The sequence below is a fragment of the Hippocampus comes genome, unplaced genomic scaffold (assembly GCF_001891065.2).
Source record: "Hippocampus comes isolate QL1 unplaced genomic scaffold, H_comes_QL1_v1.1 scaffold163, whole genome shotgun sequence".
Taxonomy (NCBI): domain Eukaryota; kingdom Metazoa; phylum Chordata; class Actinopteri; order Syngnathiformes; family Syngnathidae; genus Hippocampus; species Hippocampus comes.
Window position 1 is genome coordinate 154035 of NW_017804752.1, and position 17998 is coordinate 172032.

The following is a 17998-nucleotide window of genomic DNA, read 5'->3' on the forward strand; positions in this document are numbered from 1 at the left end:
GGAAGGAACGACCTGAACGCCCCGAGAGAGGCTCCGCGCTCCCCCGCTCACCGGCCGTGAGGCTCCGCCCAGAGACGTCGCTGGCCGGGCTCAGACACTCGGAGGCTCCCGCTGGAAGCTCCGCCCCGACTGGGGCTTGTGTGCGGTGCAGTTTTTTTTTCCTTCTTTTAAAAATAAATGTTCACTCTTGAAAGTGAAAACGTCATTATTTGCTGTGTTTAAAATATCTTAATTACTGAATTTAGAGGGGGGGGGAGGGTGGTTCGTAATAAAAAAGTTTTTTAGATGTTGAATTTTGACTTCCCTCCAGGAAAAAAAATAGGATTCTGGTTCATTTGTTCAGGCTAAAGATACTTTTTCGGGTGATTCCCTTTAAAAAAAAATGTAGCTACAGTATATGTTCATGATTATGCATACAGTGGTAAAGAACTGCCAATTCATCACCATAATGTGATCTTTGATTGTGAGTTGCCTGCATGTGTTTGCTGGTCACAAATAGACCTTGAGGGCTGTTTTATATGTGTCAGTCCACAAATGCTCGGTTCCTTAGCTGCAGAGTGACTGCATTGTTATTACTTGTTAATAGGTGAGTGATAAATGCATCACAGGACAACAGAACAGTGACTCACTTTACGACCCAAATCACACGTTGGGTTCTTTTAACACTGTTTTATTTACTCACTGCAGGCCTGCTTTAGTTTTATCCTCCCTCATAAGTCGTTTTGTTTAGGTGTGACACTCAATTTCAGCTTTTATTGTTTTAAACGCATTTTCTGGCCGAGCTGAGCACGTTTTCTGAGTTTGAATGTTTCTTCATAGGAATGAGTTGTATAATCAAATTAATGTTCATTTAGGCTTCAGGATGTCAACTTGAACTAAATATATAAATTTCATTTAGAGAAAAAAAATTTGCTAAACACTAATATATTTTTCGTCCGAATATTTTTTCTCCCAAATATATTTGATTGAATTGTTGTAATTTTCCAGAAGAATAATTTAAACATTTCATAAACGATTCTTCTGCCAAATGACTTATATTAGAAATAAAGGGCACAATTCTCCAAAATATTTTCATTAATTTTTGTTTTCCAATTCTATCGTTATATAATATATTGATGACATGATCTGGAAAAACTCATTTTTAACATGTTTCCTCCCGTTGTCTTTCTGTCCGGATGCAGGACTGATTAAGTGAACAAAGCCAGCCAAAGCATGAGTGCGCAACCAGGTAAGCTCGTTCCGAGCTCTTTTTATATGGCCTTCATCCTGAACACACCTTGTTCCATGCGCACTCCGACAGAAACACACACACACACACACACACACACACACACACACACACACACACACACAGAGGCCACTATTTCCCAAGGGTGCGGCGCTTGTATTGAATCTGTGTTCACTCGCTATGTTTTGAAACTCTCCTCCTATCTGTTTGCGCTGTTACTCATGCAAATGTGCGAATCCCCCCTGTGATGACTCTGCCTTCAGCATGGTTGCATGAAAACTTCAAGTGGGAGTGACAAAGGAGGCCGACAAAGACGCTCCTGACGGCAAACAGGTACATACACAAACGGCGGGGCAGAGGGCGCGGCCGCTAGCAGGAATGCGCTGGAGGCATCTCGCCACACCCTCCCGAGATCCCCCCCCCCACTCCTCACCACCACCTCCTGCCATGTTGCATCGGCTGAGTCACCTGCTCAACCAGTATGTGTGCAAGTACGGGCTGGAAGTCCAAATCCTGGCCACGCACGCCTCCAAACGCAGGCAAACTTGAAAAGTGGCTGAGGAGGGCATTTTTTTATTCAGTTATTTATTTGTACTGCTCAAATGTAGCTAGGACAGGCGTCTATTCACAGTGTCACCTTGACTTACAAGTCAAATCAATGTTCCCCACTGAAATAAATGGAAATGCCTTTCATCCACCCAGCCTCCCAAACGCAACCAACAATACTGTTTGTAAATTATTCTTTAATAAGAAAAAGTAGTTCATAAAAACTGACAGTCATGACATAATTGAATCGACGCTCAAGAAAGTAAACCCTTTGCCACTTTTTTTGCTTCAATTTGCTGGACATTGCGCTGCCCATTCTGGTGTGCATGCCTTGGCCTGTTAACACACATTGACACATTATTACATAAGAGAACGATAATGACTTTTAAACACCCGTCACCCTCCCAAAAATGGGGTGGGGGGGTCTCTTTGTTGTAAAGTTAAAAAAATCCGAAAGAACAAAGTATTGTAACTCTGTCAAATCTGCTTATAATTCTTATGTTTATTGCTGTAGCCGTAAAAGGACCCCAAAAATTTTTTTTGTTCTTTTTTTATTGACCCCACCAAAATGAGTTAATCTGAATTTTATTCTGCCAAATACTGGAATCTGCCCCAGCCTAAAAAAATCCAAATAGGTTCTAGTTCTAACACCACAACACCAATGCTTCATTAGCCCAAGTATGGAATTTTGCATTGTTTGTTAGCATTAAGCCAAGAGGCCTTTTTTGTTTACGAATTGTTCACTCTCTGCCAACTTACTGCTTGTTGTCAAGTGAGTTGACTTCACTGCCTATACTGCACTCTTATCTCAAATTTTTGCTTACAAATCAAAGCGAAGAAAAAAAACACGATGCACAATGACAACATTTTTCAGTCATATCTTATCTCCAAGCACCACTGTGTCTCATTTTTACGTCCGTGGAACTTCCTTATCTGCGTTCCGATCCTGTGCGAGGTTTCCCAGCATGCCTTTCTCACGCTGTAATGTAACACCTGAGTATAAGGTGGCACTCAACATGCTCGGGTCATCTTGACATCATTGTGCTGCCGGGCTCCACTTTGTCCCCTTTCATAAGCGTGCAGTATGCGCAACACGCGGGGGCTGATGCCGGGCCGCATTGTATGCCAATTAACACCATATGGGAAACGCAAGCTGCCCAGCAATGACCCTTCGCTCAGCACGTATTTGCGCATTCTTGGCTGACATGCGAAACAGCCGTAAATAAGGATGAATAAATTCTTGTTTGTGTAAAACTTTTATCTCGAGATTTTGTAGCTCTACAAGTGCGTTTTTGTTGCAAATCAATATTCCGATGTACAGTATCTGAACTGTGGCTTTTTATTACATGACTGTACAATATGTACTCTGCATGTATTTGCATAGACACTCCCTAAAGAAACCCATTCCCACTGTGCAGACGGAAGCAGCTGTGTTCTACCGCCCCCTATCGTGCTAAACTGGTATCCACAAAACTCTTGGATGATTTCAATTTTGGATCCTTCGTCCATTGATTATCCAAGCAGTATCTCTTGGAGCTGTTTTGGGAACCTTTTATTCACCATGAGCTTTGACGTAATGCAACGTATCATCCAATCATATCACACTGTACGGTTTGTTGTCTCTGTATTTGTATTTGATTTTATTTTGCGTCATTTTATTCTGCCGTCTCCTGCCAGGTCGCCAGGTCGGCCTTGCAAATGAGCATCTGTTCTCAATTGCCTTACCTGTAGAAATTCAATTAAATTATATAAATTATCTATCTATCTATCTATCTATCTATCTATCTATCTATCTATCTATCTACAGACTGTGTGTATATAAAGAGAGAGAGGTGAGCCTCAAGTGAATCTGTTAAAAGTTTACAGTCAGACCAAACATAAGAGATTAAGGTAAGATAAGCTCACCTTTATTTGTCCCACATTGGGGAAATTTGCAGTCTACAGCAGCAAAATGTGGGGAGGGGGGGTTAGAGAAGAAAAAAAACAAAGTGTTGCATGCACAAAATAAATAAATGTTTCAGAAAACTGTACACAGTATACATATAAATTGCATATATGCATCTTATGCATACATAAGGTGGCTGTGCTATTTATTACACATGGTTACAGGTTTTCACATTGTGATTAACACATTGTGTAGTTAAATGCAGCTGACAATGCAACAATACTCACAGGCATATCTGCTTTATCATCTGCAAAGAATGACTAATATTACTCAGAATTACTGAGTCAAATGTGGCAGTCTTCCTGAATAGATGTATGATATCCCTCCCCACGCCCCCCAGTGGCCACGGCCCTCGTAACAGAAGGAGCGGCACAATGGCCGTTGAATTAAAATCTCAATTTTTTTATTTCTTTATTTTTAATTTAATTATCACGACTGTATGTTCTGCAATTGGTTGGTAATCAGCTCAGGGTGTATCCCGGCTACTGCCTGAAGGCCGCTGGGATAGGCTCCAGTGCACCCTTGTGAAGAGAAGCAGCAATACCATCAAGTGGGATTTTTCTCCTTAAAAAAAACACATTACAAAAATGTTTGGTTTTGTGTGGAACAAAACAAAGGAAGAAAACGGAAATAAACCTACAAAAAGCATTTTACAGGATTGGCTCCACCCTCTACCGCCCACCCGAGAAAATGTAAAAATATCTAAAAACATATTTTGGGGAGAAGTGGGGGGGGGGGTCGATGAATATGTGAATCCGCTGGTGCTGAACCGCCGGTAAGCGGGGGTCTATTGTACAAGTTGCGAGCGTGGCCACGTAAAGAAATAAAACTCGTCTATCGAGGTGCACTGAGCGTAGAAGAAGAAAGTTGACCAAACAGGTGGCGGCTCCCGCGCATGCGCCCTCGTTCTTCCCCCTGTGGTCAGTCACAACAACAGTGAACCAAGCGGACCACCGCCAGCAGCTGCCGCAACAACGCACTCCCGTCAACTGCCAGTCTCGCCCCTCTACCGGCAGCCAGCCACCTCACCGTCGTTGTCCCGCTAACACCGACCGGCCCCGCCGGCCGGCTCGCTTCCTGTGCCTGTGAGAGGATGTTAGAGCGGAGGATCATGTCTTCCGGCGAATGACGGCGCGTTATGACCCAGCGAGAGTGTCCACTACCCCGGCGGAGCAAGTGAAAACGGCGGCAAGCGTGAGTTGATGGCGGCTGTGATTTCACGTCGAAAGGCGAGCGCACCGCCTTAGCATCTGGAAGCTAACTAGCAAGTTGCAGCTCCCGTCTCTTTTCCGTGTTACCTCGCGGGCTCGGGAGCGCACACGGCCGGCCGCCTGGCTTGTTGAACAAAGGCGCGGGGCCGCGTGGAGACAAACGCCCCGGGAGAGGCGGTTCACTGTTGGACTTGTGTGACCCGCTTGACCACCACCACCACCACCACCACCACCATCCGGACTAACCCAATTCTCAGCATATGTTGCGACGGTGGTGTTGCTAACGCTACAGCTAAATGAACTTTTGGACAACACACCACGCAAACGAGTCGGTAGCCGTTATTCTTTAGCGTTATGATGCAACCAAGTGATTTGTTTATTGCTTTTGTGGTCATGTGGTCGGTTTGCAACATTCCTTGTGTTCATTAACCGAGCTTGTAACAGCGAGACTCAGTGCTGATTGACACCTTTCGGGAGGCGTTGATTGAATTAATAGAGGCGTTTTTGTGGTTGTGCGACTGTGCTGCATCACCACGAGTCTTTTAACAGTTCCCTTTTAGCATCCAAAACAATCATTAAAATACGTTGTCAGTGAATGCCAATCAAACGGCACTGTGACGTATATGTGACTTCACATCCAAAAGCTCAGATCAGTGTTTCCCAACCTTTCTTGACATATTTTCATTTACACAGTTAAAAAGAGATCTCATACCAACAAACGAATGCCACTAATGGTGGATCCTGATCTCAATTTATTCACAAATGGACATTCTGAGCCGTGTTTTTTAGTTAAACACAAAGCCGCTATTCTGTCGTATGAATGGCAGCGGGTACATACAGCTTCATTTTATCTTGTGCCATCTAGTGGAAGTGCACTTAATTTTTTATTTTTTTTTGCCCGTCAATATGCATTGTTGACATACAGTAGATGAGCTATTGTAAACTATTACCCACAGGAGTCATTCAAATGTGACTTTGTGAGGAGCTATCGGCTCTCTTGATGAAGAAGAACAGCAAAATGGAAGATTTATTCCAATGAATGTTCCACTGGCAGGTGGGGCTCCTTGACAAAACATGGTGCTTAAACTGGTTAAGATGGTGGAGAGAAGGGTCCGAATCGCTTTTATCAGTGACGGAGATTAATGGCTGATTAAAATGTAAGGTACTGCAAGTGTAAGCAGCAGTAAAACATGTCAAAACACTGGTTTCTGACCAAAAAGCAGATAAAAGAAGCTTTTTGCAGGGGTTTTGTGAATCCAAAATCAAGACCGAGAAAGTGATTTTGATAGCAAAATAATTTATTTACAGATATACAACTGGGAAATGCGCAATGAGTGACACCGACTTGCTGCTTGATTTAAGTTGTTTGCGGGTTGTTTTTTGGGAGGGGCATTTTTTTTTTTTTTTTGGGCACTCCATTGAACAGATTTTTCAAACGTGTTTGTGTTTCTCTCCCTTATAATGATGAACATGAAGGCCCACAGCAGTGAATCTGGTAACACGTGCAGTTGTTCTGAAAGAAACATTGTTCAGCAAATATTTGGCTGTCAGTCAAAAACCCTGCGCCGCGAGTCATTCCCATCCTGACTTAAATGTCGTTTTTCAGAAGACAACTCCTCCCCCACCTGTGGGAATCTGGCGGCACCTAGCCAGATTAAGGTTAGCGGGTCAGGTGTAACAATTCTTTGCCAGGTAATGGCGTGCCTGCCCATCCAATTAGCGTCGCACAGGAATTCTAATGCCGCTTCCAGCATGTCCAGACTTTCTGCCCTTGTTTAGTGTCACGCACGCGCGCGCGCGCGCGCGCACACACACACACACACACACACACACACACACACACACACACACACACAGACGAGTGAAGTGGACTGGAAGTAAAGCAGACAGGCTGGCCTTTTCACTGTACCTCCACGCACAAAAAAACACTTTCCAAGCATGTTGGGAAAGTTCCGTATGTGTCCCGTCTGGCGCTGGATGAGATTTAGAGGACGGGGGGGAAAGGGGGGGGGGGGTGGCCTCAAGAAGAAAAGGAGGCTACATGTAGGCCGCAGCTTTATTCAATCTGGCCTAAAATAGAGGCTCTTTGTAAGAGGCCAGACAGATGGTCGTAGGACGAACACTCTAATGATACCCTCCACACATGCACACACACAGTGTTGCAGAGAGGTGGGTAGGGCGCCAGGAAATGGAGTGCAAGGCAATGTTTCAAGATGATGATTATTATGCTCGATGCATGCGACAAGAAGCCTGAGTTTTGTTTTGTTTTTTTTTTCTCCCTCCCCATCTCCGAATCCTTGCCTGGCTGTTACCACAAATTGGCAGCTCTGTGACACAGCTCTTTGTCCCACATTGGTGTTTTTTTGTTGAAAAATTACATTTACATGAAAAAAATGATCAAATATCTTAAAAATGGACTTGCCAGGCGATGCCAAATGGACTTGCCAGGCGATGCCAAAATAGACATTTAATGCAAAAAAAAAAAAAGTTTAAAAGTTTGTCTTTTCATACAAAATATGTTGTTCAATTTTGACAATTAAAAAGTGTTAATTTTTTAATTATAAAATACATTAAAAAAACTAAACTTGCTCAACATTTTTGAAATATTTTGCGTCCATTTTTATCTCCTTTAGAAAAAAACTCTACACATTTTTCGAGCACAAACGTGTTGGAAACACCTGTTGCAGGCAGTCAATTTATGATCTGCTCCATTTAGTCTGGAAGAATCCCAACTCAACCGCACGTGCGCGCACACACACACACACACACACACACACACACACACAGACACACACACGATTTGTGTGCATCTAGAGAGTGCAATACATGCAAATCCACTGGCGGTATTGAGCACATGGTACTTTTCATCAATGCCGGGAGAGGAATCGATCGCGTGTGATTAATTCCCCCCCACACTCCACACACACCCCCACCTCTCACATGCCCCTCTTTATAATTATTTCTCTTGTCTTTTCTTTTTTTCTGCCCCCCCCCCCCACCTCACCCCACCCCACCCAGTTTTTCCGGTAGGATAACATGCACAGCTGAGAGATTGATGTGTTTTGTCTGCCGCCTCCATCTTCTATTTTCACCTCGCTCCTTCCTTCGCTGGCTTCTCGCATCCGTCTCATCGTTTTCCAGATCGTCCAACCAGTGACGACGCCCCTTTTGCGCTCGCTCTCTCTCTCTCTTTCTCTCTCTCTCTCTCTCTCTCTCTCTCTCTCGCTCTCGCACACTCTCTCTCACTCTCTGACTTTCTCTGTCTGTCGCTTTCTCAGGGCAAGGCAGGACCGCCAAGCCATGTTGGTGTGAGTTGTGAGCTGTTCCTGAGCAGGGGAGGAGGAGGAGGCGGAAGGAGGGAAGGAGTTTGCCACACATCCCGTGTTGGGGGGCCGCCGCCACCGCCGCCATGGGCAACGCGGCCACCAAGTTCCGGAAGGCGCTGGTGGGCGGTGACGAGGCGCTGGCCTGGCAGCTGTACGAGGGCAATCCGCAGTTCAGGGATGGCCTGGACCCCAACGCCTCGTACGGCGAGCAATACCAGCACAACACGCCGCTGCACTACGTGTGCCGCCATGCCATGACGCGGCTGCTCAGGTGAAAGGCACTTTTTGCTTTGTGGCTCTTTTGGGGGGGGTGATGGTGGGCTGATGGGTAATCGCCAGCTCTGTAAGATGCTTATATTTGAGTGAATGAGAATTAGCAGTTCATGAAAGGTGCAGGTCCATTTCGTGCACGTTTCAGTGCCGCGCTCACGTCACCGAATGTTACTTTAGGTGCAACCGGACCATCTCAAAGATAACTTTTTGACTTAATGAAACCGTATTTGAAATTTTTCCGAATAAAAGCATTTTATTTGATTTACCAAAAAAAAAAAAAAAAAAAATCTAATTAGTCCTTCCCCGCAATTACAAATGGTCTTGTCATTAAAAAAAAAAAGACACGTTTTTAATTCCAATTTCCTGGACAAAAACATATTTAAAAAACTTAAAACATGCAAAAAGAATTGCCACAGCACATTTTAAAATCATCTTTTTAAAATGGAATGTTGAAAATGAATGTTAGGCTTTTGTCACAATATTTTTTAATGAGGCATGGCACGTGTTGTTTGTATTAAAAAGTACATTTAAAAGTCATATTTTTTTTGATTTATCCATTTTGTCCTCATTGGGGTTGTAGGTGAGCTAGAACCTTTAAGATTTTTCTCCCAAATATTTTTTTGAATTAGAAAATAGTAAATTATATTTTGTGTGTGTTTATTTTATTGTGAAGTCTCGACTACGCTGAGCGCCACCACCACCACCGAGCTTTTTGTATCTCCTCAGATATTTACTCAACTGCAAAAGTTGATTACCACGACGTACATTGATGTCAGACATAGTCACACGGCTTTTTTTTTCTTTTCCTGCTTTCTCTGGGGGTAAAAGAAAAAGGCAACGTCTTTTGAAGGCGTGGCAGATATTTCGTCTCGTGGATTTTCGTTTTCTAGAAAATCATATCACCCTGAGTGTGTCAACTCTCATGTCAATTATCTCGGAGATGCAAAGCAGAAACATCCGTGGTCGCCGAAACTGCGTGCCGTCAATCTCCATGGCTCCTTCCATTTCCTTCTTCCTCTCCGCAGGTCCTTCTTGTTCAGCAAGGAGGGGAACCCCAACAAGCGGAACGTGCACAATGAGACGTGCCTCCACGTGCTGTGCCAGGGTCCGCTCATCCTGCTGTTGCCTGAGGGGGCGCTGTCGCCGCGCCTCGCCCGGCCTCAGCGCGACGAGCAGCGACGGGCCGACTGTCTGCAGGTATGGCCAAACATAAATAAAAATCAAAACGGGTACGGAACCAAATTTTGAGTGTGTCGTTTTGCCAGATGATCCTAAGCTGGACGGGGGCTCGACTGGAGGGGGGCCAGTACGAGAAGGCCAACGTCAACGCCACCGACAACCGCCGCAGCACCTGCCTGCACTATGCCGCTGCGTCGGGCATGAAGAGCTGCGTGGAGGTGATGTTGCACAGCGACGCTTGTTCATTAGCGAAGCACAAAGCAGCCCGACGTTCATTTTGGCCACGTTTTGCAGTTGCTCATCCGGAGCAAGGCGGACCTGTTCATCGAGGACGACGACAAGCTGACGCCTTGCGACTACGCTGAGCGCCACCACCACACCGAGTTGGCCCTCAGCCTGGAGTCGCAGATGGTTTTCTCCTCGTCGCCAGAGTCACGGCCGCCAGCACCGCACTCCGATGCGGACGCGCGTGGCGAAATCAAGCTCCTGCCGCACAAAGAGGTCAGCGGGTGGATGAAAGTCGTAGCAATCGGATCTCGGCTACTCTGACCGAATCGTTTGTTGGTTAGGTGACGACAAGACGGGAAGAGAAAGGGGAGAAATCTTGTAACCAAGACATTTGCCTTCATTTTCTGGTATTACGTCAACTCTTTCCTTTCTCTTTTCATGCAGCCTTATGAGGGCCTGAAACTGCAAGACCTTCGCCGGCTGAAGGACATGCTGATCGTGGAGACGGCCGACATGTTGCAAGCACCCCTCTTCACTGCTGAGGCCTTGCTGCGAGCGCACGGTACGCTCCGCCTCCCCTCTTTTTTTTTTTTTTTTTACCCTTTGCGACTGCGCTCAATCGTTTCCCGTCTCCAGATTGGGACAGGGAGAAGCTGCTGGAGGCGTGGATGTCGGACGCCGAGACCTGCTGCCAGCGCTCGGGCGTGGCCATGCCCACGCCGCCGCCCAGCGGGTGCAACGCCTGGGACACCTTGCCCTCGCCACGCACCCCCCGGACGCCTCGCTCGCCCGTCATGCTCACCTTCACCTCCCCCACGGACAGCTGCTTCACGCCCGCCGATGAGGGCCTGGCCACGGTAAGACTTTGGCGTTTATTTTAAGTGTGTTTCCTTTTGTATTACAGGAGGAAAAAAAGACCACACTCTTGTTTGGTGGCTGTAGATTACTTCACTTTATTACACAATATTTCCGAACATTATTTTTTCCATGTTGCTCTTCAACAATAAAATAAACAAAATAAAACCAAATAAACACTGAACTAAACCGTGATCCACTCTCAAAGTAATTGTATCGAACTGAATTTAAAAAAAAAAAAAAAGGTAACTCATGAATATTTTCAAGTAACATGCCCAACACTGGCAAATGCCAACAAACATCCCAATGGTTCCAATTGTGCGCAGTGTGGCATCTGCCTGTGCTCCATCTCCGTTTTTGAGGACCCCGTGGACATGTCCTGTGGCCACGAGTTCTGCCGAGCGTGCTGGGAAGGGTAAGTTACGAATCAACGCCGGCATGTTTAAAAGCTGACACGGTGACGCCTTTTAACGTTCCCCATGCCGTTTTATCTCAGGTTCCTGAATATAAAGATCCAGGAAGGTGACGCGCACAACATCTTTTGCCCCGCCTACGAGTGCTACCAGTTGGTGCCCGTGCACGTCATCGAGAGCGTGGTCTCGCGCGAGATGGACCAGCGCTACCTGCAGTTTGATATCAAGGTGCCACCGCAAACAGTTAACATGCTAATTCCAAGGCGTTATTTAAATTAGTTAATTAGTGAGACTAATTTTATGTTCAGCAAACTTGACATTTTTGTTCCAGACACACCCAGTGAAACTCTGTGAAATAGAGATGTGAGGAAAAGTTGTTGGCATTTCTTTTTGGGCGTGCTTGACTGCCAACTACAGGGCTGGAATGGAACTGCAATTCCCTTTCGACTCAGGCTGACGTATTTCAGACTGTTTTGTTTCTGTCTAGCGTTCTCAACTTTCTTTTTGGACTTACAGGCCTTTGTGGAGAACAATCCGGCCATCCGTTGGTGTCCGGCGGCACGCTGCGAGCGGGCGGTGCGTCTCACCCGGCCCGGCCTGGGTGAGAGCGACCCGCACGGCTTCCCGCTGCTGCCGTCCCCGGCCGTCGACTGCGGCAAGGGCCACCTCTTCTGCTGGTAAACTCATATTTCAGCCGCAAGATTTGAAGTCAAGACAAGCTCTTCACACTCACCTTTTCCCATTTTGCCGGCAAATCGACCCCCGTGTTGCCCAGGGAGTGCCTTGGCGAGGCCCACGAGCCTTGCGACTGTCACATGTGGAAGAACTGGCTCCAAAAAGTCACCGAGATGAAGCCTGAGGAGCGTAAGTCTCGACCCGGAGATCGGCGGCGTAGTTTGCAGGTTTGAAATGATTCAAACGCGTGCGCGCGTTCCGTTGCCAGTGGCAGGTGTGAGCGAGGCTTACGAGGATGCCGCAAATTGCCTGTGGCTGCTGTCCAACTCCAAGCCCTGTGCCAACTGCAAGTCCCCCATTCAGAAGAACGAGGGCTGCAACCACATGCAGTGTGCCAAGGTGGGGCATATGTGAAGAGAGCAACACGCGCACGCATCTGCAGAGACTTTATTTTCTTCTTTTTTTTTATTATTATTAACAGTGCAAGTACGACTTCTGCTGGATCTGCCTGGAGGAGTGGAAGAAGCACAGCTCGTCGACGGGCGGTTACTACCGCTGCACGCGCTACGAGGTCATCCAGCAGCTGGAGGAGCAGTCCAAAGAGATGACTGTCGAGGTGCAAACACTCGCTCACCCAAAGAAAGAAAAATGAAGTGAAATCGTCACTAAATTTTTATTCTCGGAAAGTGACGATATGATACATAGATATTACAAGTTCTTTTCTCGGAGAATATAACGTGCAATCGTAACATTCCGACGTTCTCCCTCGGTGCAACTTTAATCTTGTAGATTTTTGACTTTTTAATGAATAAAAAAGAGGTCATATCCGAAGATTACAACTTTTTTTTTACCTCCGCATAAATTTCCGTACATCTTTTATCTCGTAGAAGTACAACTTTGTTCTCTCTAAAACTATAACTCGTAAAATTACAACTTTTTTCTTTGGAATAAAATAGAACTTCAGTCATGTACTATTCTGACTGCTTGATAAAAGAAAAAAAGACATTTCTCTGACTTCATTCTTGTATTTTATCTCAACATTTTATATACAGTATATGTTGGATATTTAAAAAAATGTAAACACAAGATTTGTTGTTTTACAAATGTTTTCTCCCAATAGTCTGGTTTTGAGTATGAATATTTATTTGTTAAAAAAAATACATTCTCAGTTTAACTTTTTTTAAACTCAAGTTTAATGTCGTAAAAATGCAGTGAGACTTAAATTGTAAGATTATTATTTTTTTTTAAGTCTATCAGATTCTTTAAAAAAAAAAAAGAAAATGCAAGGCGTCTTATATGGTCATGACGTTTCGAAAATGTTTGTTCATAGGCAGAGAAGAAGCACAAAAGCTTCCAGGAGCTTGACCGCTTCATGCACTACTACACTCGATTCAAGAACCACGAGCACAGTTACAAGGTGGCCAACACACACACACACACACACACACACACACACACTTGTATTCAGTCAAGGATTTGGTTGAGTATGAGGAAACAAAAAAAATAAGCCTACCTGCTTACTCTCTGTGGCGTTTCCTTCTACTTTTGTCCCGTGTTGAATATTTTTTTTCTTGGGTTTTTTTTTTAATTTTTATTTTTTTATTTTATTTTATTTTAGCTGGAGCAGAAACTGCTGAAGACGGCCAAGGAGAAGATGGAGCAGCTGAGCAGGGCCTTCATTAGCCGTGAGTCGTTTTCACTTGAAGTGGAAAGTTGATCTGTTCAACTGCTCACTAAGATAAAGTGCCCACTCTTAGAAAACTTGGTCTCCGTTTCATTCTGGGGTTGCTTTTCTCCACCCAGCACTGGGTGTCCTGAATCTGTTCCGGGGACTGAGAAGTCTCACAACAATCAAGGGAATTCTGACGTGAAGTGTGTGTGTTGCCCTGTTGTCAGAAAAGCTGATTTTTGTTATTCTGCCGCATGGGCACAAACGCAAATATTAAGGCCCTCTTCCTTTGTGCGTCTGCACCAGGTGAGGGCGCCACGCCCGACACGCGCTTCATCGAGGACGGCGTGAGCGAGCTGCTGAAGACGCGGCGCGTGCTCAAGTGCTCCTACCCGTACGGCTTCTTCCTGCAGCAGGGCAGCACGCAGAAGGAGATCTTTGAGCTCATGCAGGTACTCCACGCAAAGAGCAAAAAGTCACCTCAAGACGTCTCAAAATGTTCCGATTGCCTTCATTCATAGTTGAACCCCAAACTATGATCACAAAATCTGTTGAATATAATTTCAAACTCATTTAATGCAAAATGAATGGCTTTTTAATGAATTGGAACACAGAAGAAAGGGGATATAAACTCTTTGTTATTGGTTATTCTTTCCGAATTATGTGATGTTTAATTGTCTTATGTTCAATTTATTAGATTTGTATTTCTCCACCACAGCTGATTTGCCCCCTTAAAAAAAAGATTTGAGTGCAAACTTGGGCCTATTCGACTCATTGGCACTGAAAAAAATAGGCAAGTTTTTTTGTGGATTTTGGGGTCAAGTTTTCTCCCTGTTTTAAAGTTAAATGAATACTGAATGACAAAATACTGTAAAACTTTCAAATTTTCACCCTGAATTTCAATGCTTTATTGTTAGCGATTAGGAAAATGGATGCATGGTGTCAAGGGGCAAAAGAAGTTATTTTATTCTTCTTTTTTAATCTTTTTTTTTTTAACAGTTTAGGTTGTTGACTCACTTCCGCTAACAACCCAGGCTAAACCAACTCTTTTTTTTTTCCCGACACACAAAGCTCGGATCTTAATCTTAGATCTATCACTTCAACATACTTCTTTGACACAATTTACTGCACCACTTTCCCAGTTCGACTCTGAAAACTCTTTAGGTTTTAGCGACCATCTCCTGGCATCTTGCGTGTTGCGTTTTTTGCTATGTTCCACAGACAGATTCACAAGTGGTAAGTTTTCCACCATTGTGGGTCTTTCTTGCGGCCAGACGGACTTGGAGATGGTGGTGGAAGACCTGGCGCAGAAGGTGAACCGCTCCTACCTGAGGACGCCGTGCCACAAGATCATCAGCGCCGCCCGCCTGGTCCAGCAAAAGCGGCAGGAGTTCTTGGCGTCGGTGGCCCGCGGCGTGGCGCCCAACGACTCGCCCGAGCCCATGCGCAGGAAGTAAGGAATGCCCCGGCATTAAAAAAAAAAAAAAAAAAAAGGCGGCAGCAAAACGGATCATGAACAGCCACTTTGATGAAGCATCGCTGATCTTATGCTTTGTTTCAGCTATGCTGGAGGATCGTGGGATTGGGAGTACTTGGGCTTCGCCTCTCCTGAGGTAAAGCGGCGGGAGTTGCGCTTAGTTTTAGGGGTTCCGGGTTTGAATGCCAGTTCGGATTCTGCTTGGTTGTTTGTCTGCATGTCGACCAATCCAGTCTGATGTTTGAAGTCTCTCGCAGAACATTTCGGCAGGCCTCATGTTAAATGCGGTCACGCTTGTGTGTGTCCTAGATGGGGAGTCGACACTCTGTGCTGGGAGCAGGAGACCAAAGAGACCGAGCGTCACAGGTAGGCTTTTATTTTAATTTTTTTTTCTTTTCTTGTTTCTGTGGGTTATTTCGTCGTTTTTGTGTGTGTGGAAAATGGATTTACGGTCGGTTTGGTGCTCGTCAGGAATTGGCTGACATTCAGTATCGCCGACGGCATCGAGCGCGGCGCAGGGGAGAGATGCTGAATCTGCACAATCTCCGAAGCGGCAGCAACACGCCCGAGAGCAGCAGGAGGAGCGACAGCACAGGTCCGACATATGTCGCACTCGCGCGCGCGCACATGCACACCCACGCAATACTCAACTCGTATGCCAGAGTGCTTTTCGGATGATCCTGTTGCACTCCCGGCCAATAGGGAGCAGTAATGTTAGTTCTAAGAAGTGCGCACAGTTGGCATCGGCAATTCCAAATTCTAGAAATTGGCAGGCCGGGGTCCTTCAACGCCTACGAAGGCTTGATGTGTATTTGGACACTGTGTCAGGTCGAGTCGCACCGGAAGTTTAAAAAAAAACAAAACATTTTATCCTGTCTCATGTTTTTTCCTCTGAGAACTCTTTAAATCTCACAGTTCAACCTTTTCTCTGAAAAATCTGATTTTGTTCTCACAGTACTAAGACTGGCTGAAGGAAGTGGCTCAGCTCAGTTCCACGAAACTGCTTCGCCTCCTCAAAACAGGCTCATATGTGTAACTTTTTTTTTTTTCTTAAGCTCCAATGTGCTTTTTTTCTCTTTCTTCCAGAAGGCCTTGAGAGGAGTGAGGGCCGGCATCGAGCGCTGGGCTCCCTGGACGAGGACGACCCCAACATCCTGCTGGCCATCCAGCTGTCCCTTCAGGAGTCTCGACGAGACCGGGGCCCTGAGCTAGAGCGCAGGCTGCAGGCTCCCCCCGGGGGTCCCGCAGGGGACCCCGGTGACGACCCCCCGGGAGCGACGAGGGGCTCGCTGTCTCTTCCCGACCCTCCACGCCCTCCCCACAGGACAGACTCCTCGTCGTGTTCTTCTGCGTCGTCCGCGCCGCAGACCACCACCACCTTGCCCCTCCCTCCTCCGCCTCCCCCGCTCAGCGCCGAGCTGCTGAAGCTGGGGGACAGCCTTATGAAATTCGGGAACCCGGTGGCTACCGACTCGGACCCTCAGAGTCACTGCCACGCAAGCACACGTCCGGCCGAGGCCGAACACACTGCCCTCGAGAGTCCGTCCGACTATGCTCTCCGTCGCCCCCCCGCCCAGTTGTGCCTGCCGTCTCCGGAGCTTGAACCCGAGCTGCTGCTGCTGTCGCCGATTATCCCGCCGGGGGGTCCTTTCACCCCCAGCGACCCACAGAGCCTGGAGGCCCTGGACCCCACCGCCAGCGCCCAGCTGCTGGACAACATCATGGCCTGGTTCAACCACAACATCACGTCGCAGAACAACCCTCAGAGCCTGGCCCTCATCCCCTCGCCGCCCACCACCGAGAGCGACTCGTCCCCGGATGAGCTCACGGAGGCGGCCCCAGAGGCATTTGCTGCCCAATCCGCCTTCGCCTGGCAGCCCCCAGAGGGACAGCTGGACCCGCCACACTCCTGTCCCAGCAGACCCAGCACGCTGGAGTTGGACAACAGAGCGACCGAGGAGGAGAAAGACGAAGAAAGTGATAGAGGGGCAGCGGACGCGTCTCCTCACACAGACGCCCCCGAAGACTTGGACCTGGTCCTCCAGCTGGAAGAGGACCAGTCGCCGGTAGAGTGGGAGGAGAAAGTCCACTTGGTGTGAGGTAAAAGAAGAGAGCTGCTTTTTACTTTGTGTATTATTCTGAAGATTCTTATTGTCCAGTCAAACCTCGGTTCACAAGATTTTCAAACAATTTTTGCTTTGGTTAACAAATGTTCCATGTGTCACCTATCTTACATGCAGGTATTATTGTCTTCTTTTTTTTTTTGCGCTCAATTAGCCCTCATTCTGGCGAACTCAAGATGGCAAATGGTCTTTGTATTCCTGTTCTTGCTCTGCGGTTTGACGAAATCTTCATAGTAAAGTATTTTTGTTTCTTTTAAAAAAAAAAAAAATCATAAAAACAAGATTAAGAAATGTTCTAGGACTGAGAACCGATTCATTCTTTTCGGCGTTTGTGAACCGAGGTTTGACTAATTATTGTAATGATGTATCTAACGAGGACGTGAAGCAATGATGTCAAGGGCAGTTTTGTTTTGTTTTTTGTTAATTTGTGTTTAAAAATCAAAGCAAATCACGGCAAAGCTTGCAAAGATGGTCACACAAAGTGCTGCACATTTTGTTTTAATTTATTCCCATTTATCACTTGTCCACATATAATCAGGTATTTATTTGATATGTATTTTTTTAATCTAGAAGTACTTTTCTGGAATCTTAATTTATTTTACTGTTTTTTTTTTAACTATAATGAATATTTCCTCTGTTATTAATATAATGGTTCCTTCGACATGGTGGCATCCATTTTGTTTTGTTACCCACTGTGGCGTCCATTTTGTTTGACCTGATACAGTTCCTTGCCTTGGAAAGGCCCACATACAACCAAGAAAGCTCCCGTTCATGTGAACAGGCATGCAAAAGCAGACAGGTGGCGCTCTAACTCCTTAGCCAAAGTCAAAAGCCATTCAAGGAAAAGGCT

The 17998-nt window shown here is 46.0% G+C and overlaps 1 protein-coding gene and 1 long non-coding RNA gene across 4 annotated transcripts; both read left to right on the forward strand.

The window, feature by feature from the left end:
- Positions 1-53: 53 nt before the first annotated feature.
- On the forward strand, positions 54-3498 carry LOC109517286 (uncharacterized). Of its 3 annotated transcripts, none has more exons than XR_002168524.1 (3): positions 54-140; positions 1182-1228; positions 1492-2103. It is a non-coding gene; the product is annotated as an uncharacterized LOC109517286 (long non-coding RNA). The 3 variants fall into 3 exon arrangements; XR_002168516.1 differs by having other exon boundaries at positions 61-145; XR_002168519.1 differs by lacking the exon at positions 54-140 and adding an exon at positions 3159-3498 and having other exon boundaries at positions 1085-1228; positions 1492-1561.
- Positions 3499-4606: 1108 nt separating this feature from the next.
- Positions 4607-17998, forward strand: ankib1a (ankyrin repeat and IBR domain containing 1a). The gene is made up of 21 exons (XM_019875202.1): positions 4607-4913; positions 8209-8527; positions 9555-9726; positions 9795-9926; positions 10003-10209; positions 10381-10498; positions 10573-10793; positions 11118-11206; positions 11288-11432; positions 11721-11881; positions 11980-12068; positions 12148-12278; positions 12361-12495; positions 13210-13296; positions 13498-13564; positions 13855-14000; positions 14823-15001; positions 15110-15161; positions 15335-15391; positions 15497-15620; positions 16112-17998. Exons 2-21 carry the CDS (start codon positions 8340-8342, stop codon positions 17122-17124), a joined length of 3513 nt encoding a protein of 1170 aa, XP_019730761.1. The 5' UTR covers positions 4607-4913; positions 8209-8339; the 3' UTR covers positions 17125-17998.

Coding starts and splice junctions, on each gene's coding strand:
- ankib1a (XM_019875202.1), top strand. CDS start 8,340: ATGGGCAACGCGGCCACCAAGTTCCGGAAGGCGCTGGTGGGCGGTGAC. Junction 9,727..9,794: donor GACGGGCCGACTGTCTGCAG/GTATGGCCAAAC, acceptor TCGTTTTGCCAG/ATGATCCTAAGCTGGACGGG. Junction 9,927..10,002: donor GCATGAAGAGCTGCGTGGAG/GTGATGTTGCAC, acceptor CACGTTTTGCAG/TTGCTCATCCGGAGCAAGGC.